The sequence below is a fragment of the Camponotus vicinus genome, unplaced genomic scaffold, assembly GCF_025532165.1.
Source record: "Camponotus vicinus isolate PSW18456_S1 unplaced genomic scaffold, iyCamVici1.0 SCAF_12, whole genome shotgun sequence".
NCBI lineage: Eukaryota > Metazoa > Arthropoda > Insecta > Hymenoptera > Formicidae > Camponotus > Camponotus vicinus.
Window position 1 is genome coordinate 13,675,935 of NW_028141948.1, and position 14,933 is coordinate 13,690,867.

Sequence of the window (14,933 nt, forward strand, 5' to 3'; positions counted from 1 at the left end):
TATGCAGCGTATTTACAATTGTTTGATAAAAGATCTTTTTTCTTAATAATTTTTCTTCAAAAAAGTATTTTTAATGTAGAAGTTATATTTATCCTAGTAAAGTAATTACACAAATTAATTACGTTACAAATTAAATTTTGATAGACTATTAGCATAGATTTATTTAGAAATATCTGCATTGGATGTGTCTTAGCGTGTATATGTATGTGTATCCCCACGTAATATCGAAAACATGATTATGGCTGTGCGAGATTCACAATCAGTAGGATAATACGGAAAAATGGATTCGAATGAACTAGGAACGGTTAAATATAGCAGGTAAAAGGGTATTTATTTGTGTGTAATTGTCAAGAAAAATAGGGATATATATCATAAATTGTCATATATATAGAATCAAATCTAAGTAATACAATAAGATAAATGTAGCTCACATCATAATCAGAAAATATGTACAGAGATGATAAAAACACATCGATAACGAACGAGACAACACATCCAACGAACGAGCCACTATTATATAATTATACATATGTTATATATATATATATATATATATATATATATGTATATAAAACATATGTATAATCAAGATGGTCGTCGACACGAATATAAATATTAAGTCAGACGGGGCGGGGTTTCGGGAAATAAGACGATGGAACTTTGGATTTAGAAACGTACAATATATTCGGCACTTTAGAGCAAAGGGGTCGTTTGCTGTTGTACGATCGGTCGACGCTCTAAGATCGCGATTCTCTCATCTGTATTCTGCATCTTTCGAGAGAGATGCCAATCTGTAGAATTCCAAGAGCGTCCACCCCACGCACGCCTCGTCTTAACGAAGCTTCTATAGTGTGATGTAACGGCGGTGCGCAATAAACAGAGCAAAAAAACACGAACGACAGGTTTACGGCTACAGGTTTCAGTCACGCACGTGGGTACGCACAACATTGTCTATAATACCTTCTGTATGCGTAAAACGATGCGTATCGTGCCGGATGAGAAACGGATGAGCAGGGGTAGGGCAAGACTGATTCAGAGGAGCCCATTAGCAATCATTCTCACGGCACAGATAAACGCGTTCGGAGGAGCGAATCATCACGATTGAATTTTCAACTCGGAGTATCTCGAGAATTTTGCGAAGAGATTTTTGACAGTTTCGAGGTTGTACGAGCCAATCTTTGGAGCCAATTGTTCGAGCCAATTAAGAGATTCACGGGCATTCGATTCCTACATTCTGAGCGTATGATCAGTATACAGGAGTCCTAATGAATCGCGCGTGTGTGTCGAAAACTTCGAGCCAATTCGAAACGTTTTGCGAGAGAATTTGGACGAGCACACACATTTGGACGTGCACTTTGTGCAAATTTAGCCTCCTCTTAAAAAAATGGATATGTATATCGACCGCACTAAGTCGGGCTAAGGGATAGTGGTTCTGAGGGAATGCTGGAGTTTGGTAGTTCAAACACTAGCAAGCAGCAAAATGGACTTTGCGGCGAGCTGTGCTGGCTGAATCAGCGGTGATCAGGCGTGATCGGGAGGAGCGGGCTTGGTATAAATGGACCCGTTTCTTTTTCCTTATTTATTCTGTTTTCATCTCTTTTCATCGAAGGGGGGAGGAAGTTCTCTTTCTGCCGATTTGCGGAGAAGAAGAATAGAGGTACTGGAAGGAAGCTAGCTATCTCCTGGAAGTCGAAGTTACCTTCAGCGGCCGCCACCGGTGCCTCCTACTTCCAGAAGATGGCACTGGCGCTCCCGTCGTCCATCATGCACTCTGGAATACAGAACAGAAACAAAGAAATGGCATTGGACTCAAAATACACTATTCGTCGTCTATATGAATCCTCGCAAGATTCAATTCGATCTTAGACTCGCCCAACTGGGGATCATATCGATGTGTGTTTCTTTCGCGTACGGTACAGGACATTTCTTTGAATGGATCTTCTGAGTGATGATTACGATACAACCTATCAGATTATAAAAAAGAATTTATGATAATTCAATAAAATAAGAAAATTATTTGCAAGAGAATCGATGCTTGGAAACGTTTTTCCTGCAGAGATTGCCAATTCATTTTATAATGGATTGTTATTATCGAATGATATATATTTTATGTATTATATTTATATAATTTAATTAAATCTCATTAGGATGGATATTCTATTTCATTATTGTTAAATATCACGCTTGAACATTTTTGAGTTTAATTGCAATATAATTAGGTATTGTAATTATCTAATTTTCATATATAATACTAAATCGTGACATAATGCAATCAGTTTAATAATTGCAATAATAATCGCAGGAATTAAACTATCGCGAAATATCAATACATAACATCAGTAACAAGATGTGAAACTTGAATTATGCTATTCGAGATGATAAAATTCAGATTATTTCCATAAACAATTCAATATGTTAATTTTAATTAATTGAGAAATTTCTCGCAAACTCGATGATCGATGAAGCCGAATCTATTTCACATTTCTTTGGGTAGGTGTTCATTCGATCGTTTTTATCGTCGGCAAATTAAATTGTAAGAGACGACAACTTTATAACGCATCAGATAAACATGACATTCGAGCGAAAGATATTCAGATGGAGTTTATGTTTTTCCGCTTAGATCGCGACTACGTTCCCAGCGACGCTCCGTTTTCGATCCACCGCATTTCCCGCGTGAATGAGCTTAATGACGCGTTTCGCGAGGAGAGGAGAGGAGGTTCTGGAGACGCAAAATTGGCGAGTCGAGTTAAAGGTCGTTGTCGCGGATGCTAGACGCGAGCTCATTCCGAGAGATGCCTCGACTCGCGCCTTATAGTCGGGCTCTGAGGCACATTTAAGGATTTGTCTCGGGAAATTAGATTCTCGCCTGACTTGCAGCCTCGTTGCATCCCCGCTTTCCGCAGATTCTTCCTCCCTGTCCCTCCCTCTTGGCAATCCTCGCCCCCGCCTAACATTCGCCTTGGTTCCCTTCGGCGTATCAGCGCCTCACCGCTTTCCTCGTCGGGGAATATCTCGTCTATCCTTAGCCCCGGGTACTTTTCGCTGGGAGTTCGCTCCTATTGTCGCGCCAGGATACCGTGGGGACCAAGAATTGGACCTTTGTCGCCGGAGCTAAGTGTTAACGCGCCCTTCGTGTTCTCTTTCCTTCAACTTTCCGAGCGGAAGCGAAAGAGGAATTAACTCTCGGGAAATTATCTTCCCGCTGGACGATGAGAGAACAAAGCGAGCGTTTTGTTGAACACGACGCGACGTAGATGACATTCAAACCGCATTCGTTTTATTGGTGATAACAAATATATTCTTCTAGATAGCTGTGAATTTATCGAATGAAAATTTTGTTGAATTATTGTTGAATTATTGTATGTCGATATGTACGTCGCAAGTTTAAACAATAATGAATAAATTGATACGTATTTAAAAGAATGATTTTTTCGTAATATCTGTTGCTAATATATTTTTCAAAATATTAAAATTAGGATTAAACTTCTAAGAGAAATAATTAAAAAAAATTCTATTTAAATTTCTAATTCTGAAATCAAAAATTTTCGATATTTCTGTGAAGATATCGGATTATAATGTCTATAAAACTATAATAAGACATCGAAAATGAGAAAGAGAAATCTATAATATTGAAAATTGAAAAGAAACTTAATTACATAATTAGATTCAATCAATAACATGAAATTAAAGACGACATTAAAAAATAAATCCTCTTCTACAGAATTTCTCCAAGTAAATATTACATTAAACAAGTTGTTTTACAAGTGCATTTGTAATTTTCATGTTTCTCCGTCGTATTCCGCGCAACTAAAGTAACTTCGCGAATAATCCGGCGCTTCATAAAATGAAACTGCAGTTACAAATCCAGCGAGTAACTTCGCGCTTGCTTCTACGACGGCGGTACCATCATCCGTCGTTTTACTCGGTAAGAAGAAATACAGAGACGGATTCTTATAATCCAGGATTTCTCTGGGATGGATTTAAGACGGGACCAGTCCACGTCACGTTAGCGGAGCCGAACTTGGCAGCGACGCGAGAAGAAGACGGCTCCGTGGGCCTCCCAACCCGATATTCCGGGATACGTTTATCTACGACGAAGAAGAGGTAGTAGCAGGTCGAGTGATGGCGGTGGGAGAAAGGTGGCTCGCCAAGGGATCGAAACTTATCTACTTGCTCAACTAGCTCCGGTATGGCACCCACCCTTATCCAGTCGTAGAAACTTCGGCCACCCCTGAGTCGGCGGGCCAACTTCCGCGCGAGATACGCATTTCTCAAATCTGTTCTCGTCGTTGTAAACTTAATTCCGGCTGCTTCGACGCTACTATCGCGCGCGCGAGGTCTTGCCATCGACGTGCGTGAAAAATGTTTCGAGAAGGGGTTTCATTCGGATCTCTGTACAACTAGCTTCTGGTGAGTTCCGTTCGAAGTGAACGTATCTCGGATGATACATTACCGCGATAAGAATCGAAAAGGATAAACGCGTAGTTCTTGTTACGTTTGCAAATGTAAGATTGAGCCGAATATCGTGGGAAATGGTTTATAACAGATTTATAAATTTATAAACATTAGAAAATTCGAAATAGAGTGAAATTCGGTTTAAAGTATTCTTTAGATTGTTTTTATTGGTTTACCAGACTAATTTATTGTACAAATATTTTACGATATCTGTATAAGTCTTGAAGCGCGCGATACGAGGAAGCGATACTATGAAACAAGTTGCGGACGCCATTTCCGAGCGTTTTAGCGCCGCAACGTCTCGCAATTAAAGCCTGATTTATCTTTTGTACCACTAATAGGATGTTACTTTGCCGAGCCATCGCCTGTCTGCTAGTCGTTGTAGAAGGAATCTATAAAATGATGTAATTAAACCGCACAGGGACTGCGAAATGCAGGCGTAAAGGCTAGTCATTAACGCGGAAAAAGGCCTTGAAACGAGTGCCTTGAAATGAAACAATGAAACCGTTCTCGATGGCTGAAAGTGAGGAGTGGTTATAGGCACCGCTATCTTAAATTGCTATTTTATGCATACTAAGTGATGGAGCGCGTGTTCTTTTCTTTGTTCCCACTCTTTCATAGAGACATATTTCAAGGAAAATAATCGATTTTTCCTGGCTAAAACACGATAGTTTTCACATGATAATTAAAATCGACAAAACAATGATTAATGACATGTTCGATCTACTTGTAGCAACTTAATGTGTAGCTATTGCATATTTATTTTTAAATTAAATTTAAATTTTTTAAATTTATTTATGCGCAAACGAGAAAGAATTTATATATATATATATATATATATATATATATATATATATATGGATTTTAAAATAAAATTACTCCTAAAGAGATATTCAGCAATGACTTAGATGAATGTAATGATTCTACTGCACATATTAATTAATAATAAAATTATAATATTATTAATGAAATCGCGAGATGCGCGAGATTAGTAAAATATAATGATTTACTATCTACAAAATAATTTAACTCCGATAAATATCGACGTTTCCCGGATGATAGGTGTCGGTCTTGACATCTTAAAGTAGATTACGTACAATATCGGACTTGTAATTACACGACTTAACATTGGCCATAATCCGAGCGTTATCCCAACGAATTACATGATGTCATCAACATCTGTTTCACGCTGAATAACCCGATGAGGGTCATGTCAACAGTTGCGAAGGATCATAAAGATCGCGTCGGGATAGTTGTTAAGGTAGACTAAAGGGGGGACAGAGAGAGAGAGAGAAAAAGAGAGGGAGAGAGAGACGCGAGATAAAGTGGAAACTATCTTGTACGCAGCGACCGTACGTGGCGAAGGATAGATACGACGATGTCGATGAGGATGGAGGCTCGACGACGATGTTGCCGAAGTTCAGTAACCCCCTGATTGAACTCTGCGAGTACGTGGATACAGCGTCTACATAGATATATATTGCGCCGCAGAAGCGGCAGCGGCGCCTCGCTCAGGATCACTCCTGCATCCGCGTCAAGCCGAGGCTTTGTGGGGCCACACGGAGGCAGGCGACCGGAGATTACAATGGCATCTCCTCCAGATTAGCATATGAATTACGATCCCCCTCATCTGCTCTCCTCTGTCGCCCTCGTACCTCGTAGGTACCTTCTTCCGCGCATCCCGGTCTAACGCCGCTCTTCGCATCTCCCTCGATCTCTTCCTTCCCGTTTCTATGTATGTCTCTCGCTATCTCTCTCATTCTCTTTCTTTCCTTATCTCTCTTGTCCGCTTCTAGATGTGTGTACCCCCATTCTCTTCCTTTATCTCAGGACGCTCCTTACTCCAGAGTCCTGGTCACCTTCGTCGAAACGAAGGACTATCCAAAGGACTTCGGAGTAGTTGCCGGCTCACCGGGAACGCTGTCCCCGATGTGGCGAGGACTTTGCGAATGGTAACGAAGGGGGCCCCAACGGCTCTTAGCCTTCGGGAATTCCCGGACGAGCTCTACTGCTATTTACATGCATCGGAAGCGACGCCGGCAGCTTCGACGATGGCGGCTCGTAGAACGGATGGAACGGTATCGATCGGTTACGACCCGCCTCTAAAGATAAATACTATATTTTTAATTAAATCGTGGCTCCGATGGTACAAGCCGATATTTGCCGAGGTGCTTTATAGAAATTAACGCATCGGGTCGAATCGAGCGAATGAGCGAACGAGCGAGTGAAAGACGGAAAAAGCGTCAGATTTTTGCAAGAGATACAATTTTATAACGTTCGCGTCGCATCGTTTGGAAAGAGAGCGTGTTTTTTTTTTCAAATAATAACACCGACGAAATGGGATAGATCGACGGGATTACGACGCGCTCACTATCATACAAGCGGGGGGAAATACGAAGCGAGATGCGTAGGTGGTACACACGCACGCGCGCGCGCGCACGATAACACAAGCGACTCATTAAAAACGATAGTCGATCGACAATTTGTCTCTCGATTATCTAAAGTCTCGTCATACATATGCGGGCCCCGTTATTCTACCGTGACGCGAAATTTATGACCCGCGGCTACCGTGGCGATAAGCGAATGTCAACATGACGACCGCGTATCATCGCCAGCTGTAAAATTTCACGTAATTAATAAAATTGGTCTCCGGCAAAAGGGGATATAGTGTGTACGGGAAAGATACGTGAGCGCGAAGAGTCGCGCGCGACAATTCTCTCTGAAGGGAGCGAGAGAGAAAGAGAGAGAAGAAGGAAGAGGGAACGAGCCGATGAATATCAGCACGACTCGATGGATGGTACATTTTTTATTATCGTAGAGTCTATCGCGCCACCGGCACGAGCATGAATTTTATACGACGAACGTGTTATCGCGAGTCAGTATTACAGCGAATTATCTGTAGTTTATTACATAGTACACGATTGTACGCGATTGATATAAAACGTTGTTAAAGGCATCGAGTACATATTGCGCAGAATAAAATTATTTTCTTCATAGTTACCAGATAAAAGATATGTTTACAGTATAGAATAAAATTAATTTCTAGTTGATTCATTATAGGTCGAATCTCTGTTTGTTCGCATAATAATTTAATTTGTTATTATTCATGAATTTTTTAAATGTTAAAAGTGCAGTTTCGATTTTTTAGTGTCGCGAGTCTTTTTGCTTGTATGGTGTAGAAATGGAAATATTGTAGATAGTAAAAAAAAAATTGAAATATTGCTTTGAAGTGTTACGATTATTTTCAGTAATTGCTTAGTTAAATTTAATAAAATATAGAATTTTTAATATGAAAATTTTCTTCATTATAATACGATTAGCGACATAATTTTCCAATCTCGAGACATATTGGATCGATTGCTTGTTCTCACCTCCGCGGTTTTCACTGTCCGCTGGCTTCACTTGAATAGGACGGTTCATCTGAAACAGAAATGAAGACGCGACATATTAGTCGATGTTACGAAAGAATTCTTCAATATTTTTTATATTTACATTTAGTTATATACTTTCTATTTTTTCTGCTTTTATTTTATTCTGACAGAACGAAAGTAAAATATGAGGTGTGAAGAACGAAAGTGAGGACGAACGCGCTAAAACTAGTGCGGGGGACAAAAATATACAGTTTGCCGAGAAAGCGGAAGTATCGTATTATTTGTCCGACATGTATGCGTTCGTCCTTCGTGTCACTTCGGTCCCGTTCAAACACCATCAGTGGTTGCGAGAGTTTCCTCTGCCGTTGACAGTCCTGGTTGTCGCAGTACGCGTGGGCTCGCGAGTAGAACGCGCAGGAGGGAACAGAGATGGAACGAGTGACAGAAGCTCGCTCGAGGAAGGACCAAGTAAAGAGGAGAGAGGCTTGGACGGCTCTCATCCCAGGATTGTGGGTTACGAAAGCACGGGACTCTCCACCCGTCCTTCCGCCACAGTCCTAGTAGAGGTCCTTTGGACCGCTGTGGATGGGTCGGGATCCCAACGAACAAATAACATTGTTTATTTCTCGGACGGGTCGCACCGCCGCAGCGCGTTCCAGTTCACTCCTGGGGGATGAGGATGCATGATTCATGACGCGGGGGACACAGGACCGTACTTCGATCCTAGGACCTAGCTTCCATCCTCTTGCCCCTCGCACTCTGCTTTCTTCCATCGACCTCACTCGGTCTTGAAACTCTTCGTCACAATGCGCCCATTCTCTTTCCTTCACTTCCACCGTGTCACCGTTGGCGCGAATGACGTTTCCAACAGTAGCATTATCCTACTGCTGGCCTTGCATGTCCTTTCTCTCTGACCAATTTTCTTCCGAGAATCACTAGCCGCAAAGAGAGGATACAAGACGGTTTATCGGTGACACGATTTCACATTTGAATATTTATAATTCGTATATTTACGGTATCGTAATGATATTAAAAGAAATGAGATATACATACATTAGAATAGTTGGTTTAAAAAGAACAAAAGAGAACACTTATAATATATTGCATCTGTATCAACATATTTTTTATAATTTATATATATTTTATAGTAGAATGAATAGACACATATAATTTTGCGTATAACTGATCAGAATGCAAAAAAGAAAAAAAAATGATATGCGATAAGATATATAAACTGATCTGATTTTTAACGTGAATGTATATATACAATTGGATACAATTACGATTATCTGTCAACTGTCTCATTTTTTCTTTTTTTTTTTTTTTGTTACGTGCGCTTTCATAAGAATCACGAGGGAAAGATGCACATGCACGGTGGGTAAATACAATCCATCAACAATTCCGAAACTTTTTCTACGCGTATGCATGTCGGGTATAAAGAGGAATGACGTTACGGTCGGGGTCAGTGCCACGATCACGCAGACATTACACGAGATGTATATACGTCAATACGCAAGCGAGCATGGGTGTTCCGGGTTCATGGAGTTCTCTTCTTCGAGATCGATATAGCACAATCGTATCATCGCGGTCTATACACACATCGCGCTGTAGAAGGAAAATTTTCAACGCGTCATCGCGTTCGTGTCACGAAGGAACGGAAAAACGCGAGAGATTGCACGTCTCTCGAACATAGAAGCAATTAACAGCGTCTCGAGGGATCAAACTCCACACTATCGATTAATCCGACGATATGCGACTGCCAGGCGGTAATTACTCGCGATTCCATGTGGAGGGTCGCCATTAACTCTTTAATATTTCATAGCGGCGGCTGTACATCCGGTCGCGATTCCCGAGACCGGCATGCGCAAGGGACGGAAGGAGAGAAAACGGTTGCGACAAGCAAGATAGCGAGGGAGGAAAGAGAGAAAGAGGGAGACGAAGATCGAGTTAAAGAGAGAGAGAAAGAGAGAGAATGAGAGAGAGGGAAGGTCACTTTAAGCACTGTCCGCTGGTCAGGAAATTAAACTTTGAGTCGAGAACTGGCCATTAGGCGTTTGTTGTTGCTCTGTTGTCAGGGGTACCCGGCTTCCGTATAGATACCGGAACTGAGATACGACGCTCCGTTTCTCCGCCTTGTCTCTCCGGACGAGTTTAACGCTGAATGCATCGTGTAAATGTCACTTACGACCCGAGGGATCTGTACCAGTCAATAACGATCAGGTGAATGAGATTTCCGCTCAGACAGACCGTGCTTCGGTGGTCGGACGTAGCGATTAACATGGCCAACTATTAACTATCGCGCAACCAAGTTGTTACGTCCGGTAATCATAGTTAGTCAATTAAAGCGGTGAGACCATGTCAATTAGTAGTGAGCATAGTATCGCAGGCCATCGTATTTTCGATATATACGTTAATTTAATTATTTTGAAACGTGTATTACATTATTAAAAAATAAATTCTACATGTTCATCAAAATGTCAAATACGAGAGAGGACGGGATGGATGTTGCGAGAGTTATTAAAATTGAAAGTTGATGCTTTCTGCGTACTAATTGGCAGCGACGCTTGTTGAATACGTTGACGCGCGTTATCTCTCGCAAAGGAATTTTAGATTAAAGTTAACACGCGCAGAGAGGAACATTGCACGTGCCGCACGCATTATATGCAAAACGGATGGACGAAGGTAGATAGTTTCAGGCTAGCTCATGCATAAAAGTCGTTTTGGGTTCGCGATTAACTTTGATACTTTTTGGGACGCTGAAGGAAGCTGGATAATTAAGTACATTTTCAGTGAAACGTCATTATGCTTTCGTCGAAAGAAGAAAGAAAGAGAAAGAATGAGATGAGAGAGAGAGACGGAGAAAAAGCCGCGCCTCTATTTAACGATCGCATTACGATCGAGCGTCGACCCTTTGGCAATTTGTGTCATCAGCCGCGTGCACTTGGAAAATCGATCCCCTTGAGAGGTAGCGCTCAAGATGGATGGTAATAAGTAAATGTGTTTGCTGAGCCCGAGCGCGCATCACGAGCAATTAATTAAGCTCGATTATCTATGTACACTGCGAGAAAGTGCTCGCTAACGGTAGATGTTGAATGATAGCCACGCGCGTGGCAAATGCGCCGAATGTTAATGCCGCATTGTGTTCGCGGTAGAACTTTGCGTTATTAAACCAGCGAGACACGGAGAGATACACCTTTCTAGTTTACAGTATTTTCTTTCTAACATCTTTGCGGGATCGCTTTATGTACGATCGAATAATGTCCAAGATTCCGATTTAACGTTTACGCATGACGCATAATCGATCGAGGGACTCAAGAATTCGCACAAGGGGACTGAGAATCTTGACTGATATCTCAATTTATATCCGTTGATAAACCGAGCCGCTTCTTCTAGATGACTACACGCGCAAAGCTTTCTAGAAAGCTAGGCAAAATCCAGATAGAGGATGGGCACAGGCTGATAACCGCCGAATTGAATGGTGAATGCCGTTTCGGAAATTGAATAAGCTATCATGCCAGGCTGCCGAGCTGCCGAGTGGCGCTGCCGGTATTTGACCCGCCTGCGTGCAATCAATGTACTGATTGGAGATAAGGGCTCGCCCTGTATCCTCTCCGCCGGCATGATTTATATACGTATGGTCTTTACCGGCGATGTATTCATTACTTGATTACCCTTGGGCAAGTTAATACCAATTGTGATCGTATAACGGATCATAGATTTTCGCGAATCTCTCTTGCGCGAGAAATTTATTTATTTATAAGCTTTATCCTTTTTCTCGAAAAAAATGATGCTTTAGTATCACTAATCATCAAGCCCAATCTGAAGTATTTAGATATTTTAATTTTTTGAGAAAAGTACCTATCATTGTATAAATTTTGAAATTCGCAACTGGTCGTTCGCATATTATTGCGGATGATTGCATCAACCAAGCACGAAGACGTCAAAGCGTGCTGAAGATGTGGTTAAGCGGCTACAAGCTCTCTCTCTCTCTCTCTCTCTCGACATTTTCGTTACATAATTCAGTTATTCTAATTGCTACGGGTGCGCTCGCGAGTGTCTGGCTCGAGTTAACTTGAATAATCCTTCGCGTGGGTATCAAGCGGAGAACTGCATGCTAAACTGTGCGAAATCTGCGTTCGCGGTCGTATCCGTTAATACGGCTAATTTGTCGACTGCTTCGGAGCGAATGCCAGCTCTCTGTGTATTCGCATCGGATGCTGCGTGGGAGATGCCAAAGTGAAGGGAACGCGGAAAGAGGATGAGCTGCCAGCAAGCAGATTACATCTAAATGGATCCCAGTCGAGATCTAATTGGCAAATTAATTGCAACCCGTAATTAATTCCGCCGCTTCGACAATTGATATTTTGACGTTCCGTTTGTGCGTTGGTGGCCCTTTGAAAGAGCCCGTGCATTTCTTTGAATCGACCGATCGCGAGAGCCGCCATCCCATTGTTCGACTCGTGCTGTGTTTCGTCCAAATCCCGAGCGAATTTGTTGGCAGTATCGCGCGCGCTTAACGCGTTATCCGCGTCATTTTTTGACGCGGTTAAACAATGCGTCTCCGGCCGAGTGATAACTCGCAATTCAAGTCCACAGATTGCGATTCACTGCAGAATCGAATAAATGCGCACCTGCGTCCTCAGCACCTGCCGATTCGCCAGTTTCGTGATTATAAATAGAATCCGTGTTTTATTGTCAGGAGCAGAGTGCCGCGTGATTGAACGTCATGCCATATAAAGGTGATGAACGTACGCGGGTCATACGTTCCAACTAACGCGGATATGATCATCTATCAGCAACAGAATTGAAATAGATAAGCTTATTGAAAATAGCTCTCTAAAAAACACATATATACGTGTCTATTGTTATCATAGATCTTGAGATTTAAATTGAAATGATTTAAAGTCGAATAAGAGATCATATATTGTAAGAATAATAATTAAACTTTAATGAAAGATTATCAAGATATTTTCTGAACTCGGAATTCTTGACAGACACAACACACAACACACACCATGACAAGTAATATATAAAATTAATAATAATAATTATAAATTAAAAAATATAACTCGTTATATAAAGCAAAAGTCTATCTTTTTTTATTTACAAATCATTTATAAGTATATTTTGCAAGAATGATAAATTCAAGGAAAACAACAAACTCTAAATCTTTGCAATGAAAAATAATTTAAGAATGATACTTTTATTATATTATATATTTAAATTGCATTTAAATGATATTCTATTCATTTACATTTATATTCGATTTCTGAAGGGAAGCATAAAAATACTTTGATCACAATTTTGCATGTACAGTATTGTGCATGTGCCGATATCTTTACACGCAAATAGGTTTTAAAAGAACGCAGAATTTTTGAACTCTAACAGGAATACATGTAACATTTTCATTTTGGACTTTGAGCGCGGATGATCGCGTTTGCGCCGTGTTCGCTAAATAAAAACGCGAGTTTAGAAAACCAATTCCATGATAGTCGTGTCGGTGTGTGTTTTTCCGGGACATCGCGCTAAAATTCAGACGCGCAAGTAGAAAAATCGAACGATTGCCGTATCGCTATCCTATATCTCTTTACTGCGTGTTGCTGGGTTACGATACGATGCGGCAAAGCAACCTATTCTCTCGAAACGGGAATTTGCGCTTTTTGCCCGTTTCGTAACCATACTCTGATGTACGGGTTCGGTGGGCGCATTTTTGTACACGACCGTACCTGTACGAAGTATAAAGCATTCGCTTTCCCGCCTATTCAATTTCTCTTTTTTTCTTTTTTTTTATTCGGCTCCATCAGTTTTTTTCCCTAACGCTCTACAAATATTTGAGCGTCGACTACTATAACCCCCTTCTACCCCCTCAATCGAAAGAGCATTCGAGTCGAGTGAGCTTTCGCGCCCCTCCTCTTCGGGGCCAATCGCTGTTCGTCGATTGTAATCTAAGCCAATGCTTCGGCGCGCATTAAATGTCAAACGTTATATGCCTCTCTATTTCACGGCTCTGCGGTAGCGAGCCCGGGCGTTGGATGTGGCAGTCGGCTCGACAAACGTTTGGAAAATCGCGAGGCGGGATGTGATTGCCTCGACGGTTTACAGCGCTCTTTGACGCGGTTCCGTTGTCACGTACCGCCATTTCGAGCTTCGATCGCCACCCATTTGGCGGGTTACAGTCGTAACAACATCGAAATCTTCATTGCTTCTACATGATCTGTTTCGGTAAATGCCCCCGTCGTGCGTAAGAAATCGACGTATTGAGCGAGTAGCGACAAAAAACACTATTTAAAAAAAACATCAAGATCTACGAAAATTGCAGATCGGAGAAGAGAAGATCAAAAAGAGCCACGAATTTTGCGCAGAAACTAACAATGAACACGACGGAATCTCTCAACGTTGCCCGAGTCTCTGCTCTAGATTACGTTTCGATGTTGAATCTCAACGAAATTCCAATTTTCTCGAGATCGATGAACACATTTGCCCGAATCAAATCCAAGTGCTGTAACATTTACCGTGAGTAACGGATTAAATCGGCAAATCCGATGAGAATTCTTTCGCTCACCGTCCGATTGTCTCATTCGCGCGCTATCAGGAATTTTAATCGCGCGTAAAACGTATGCAGACACTGGACCGGGTGTCCGTATTCGTCATCCGGTGGCGCGTACGAGACGGTTTATTATCGGAGATGGGCCAGCATCCGGATTTAGGATTGATGCACCGTGCGGCCATGTGGCAGGCCGCATTACCAACGGCGTTATGCGTCGGCACATTCACGTGTGCTGTCGCATTAATTGATGCATGTCTCCGCGTAAACAGCCAGCCCGGGCGTCTCGTGAGAACTCGTCACGTGCCTCGACGCGCAATGGAGTTTCCGATACAATCGCGTAATGTTCTCGCGTCCGTGGACATATATGTACGCGATGTGCGCGAGAAATGATGAAATCTCCGATCGCGAATAAACGAAACGCCGGAACTTGAAATATTTCGCATTGACTGACGAATCACTTTCCTAACAGGTGATCCTAGCTTCTTTCGCGTACGATAGTCGAAACGAATCTCGTGTAAACCATTGCTTTTTTTTATAATACAGTAATTAATGCACGCGGA

At 41.7% G+C, this 14,933-nt stretch overlaps 2 protein-coding genes across 14 annotated transcripts in view; one reads left to right on the forward strand and one right to left on the reverse strand.

The window, feature by feature from the left end:
* Window positions 1-14,933, reverse strand: part of LOC145963440 (CUGBP Elav-like family member 4) — a 243,681-nt gene that overhangs the window by 78,143 nt on the left and 150,605 nt on the right. For 9 of the 11 annotated variants that reach the window (XM_083085398.1, XM_083085393.1, XM_083085397.1 and 6 more), the window contains exon 2: window positions 7,827-7,875. In XM_083085398.1, coding sequence (XP_082941524.1) covers window positions 7,827-7,875 — 49 coding nt within the window. Of the gene's footprint in view, window positions 1-960; window positions 1,652-1,699; window positions 1,772-7,826; window positions 7,876-14,933 lie in introns of those variants that run through there. The other 2 variants (XM_083085395.1, XM_083085396.1) reach the window with 2 other exon arrangements.
* Window positions 1-14,933, forward strand: part of LOC145963447 (uncharacterized) — a 443,557-nt gene that overhangs the window by 26,169 nt on the left and 402,455 nt on the right. Inside the window, exon 2 of one of the 3 annotated variants that reach the window (XM_083085411.1) lies at window positions 3,963-4,187. The exons of the other annotated variants lie outside the window; for them this stretch is intronic. The gene's annotated coding sequence lies outside the window, so the exon portion shown is untranslated. The remainder of the gene's footprint in view (window positions 1-3,962; window positions 4,188-14,933) is intronic. 3 annotated transcript variants of the gene reach the window in all.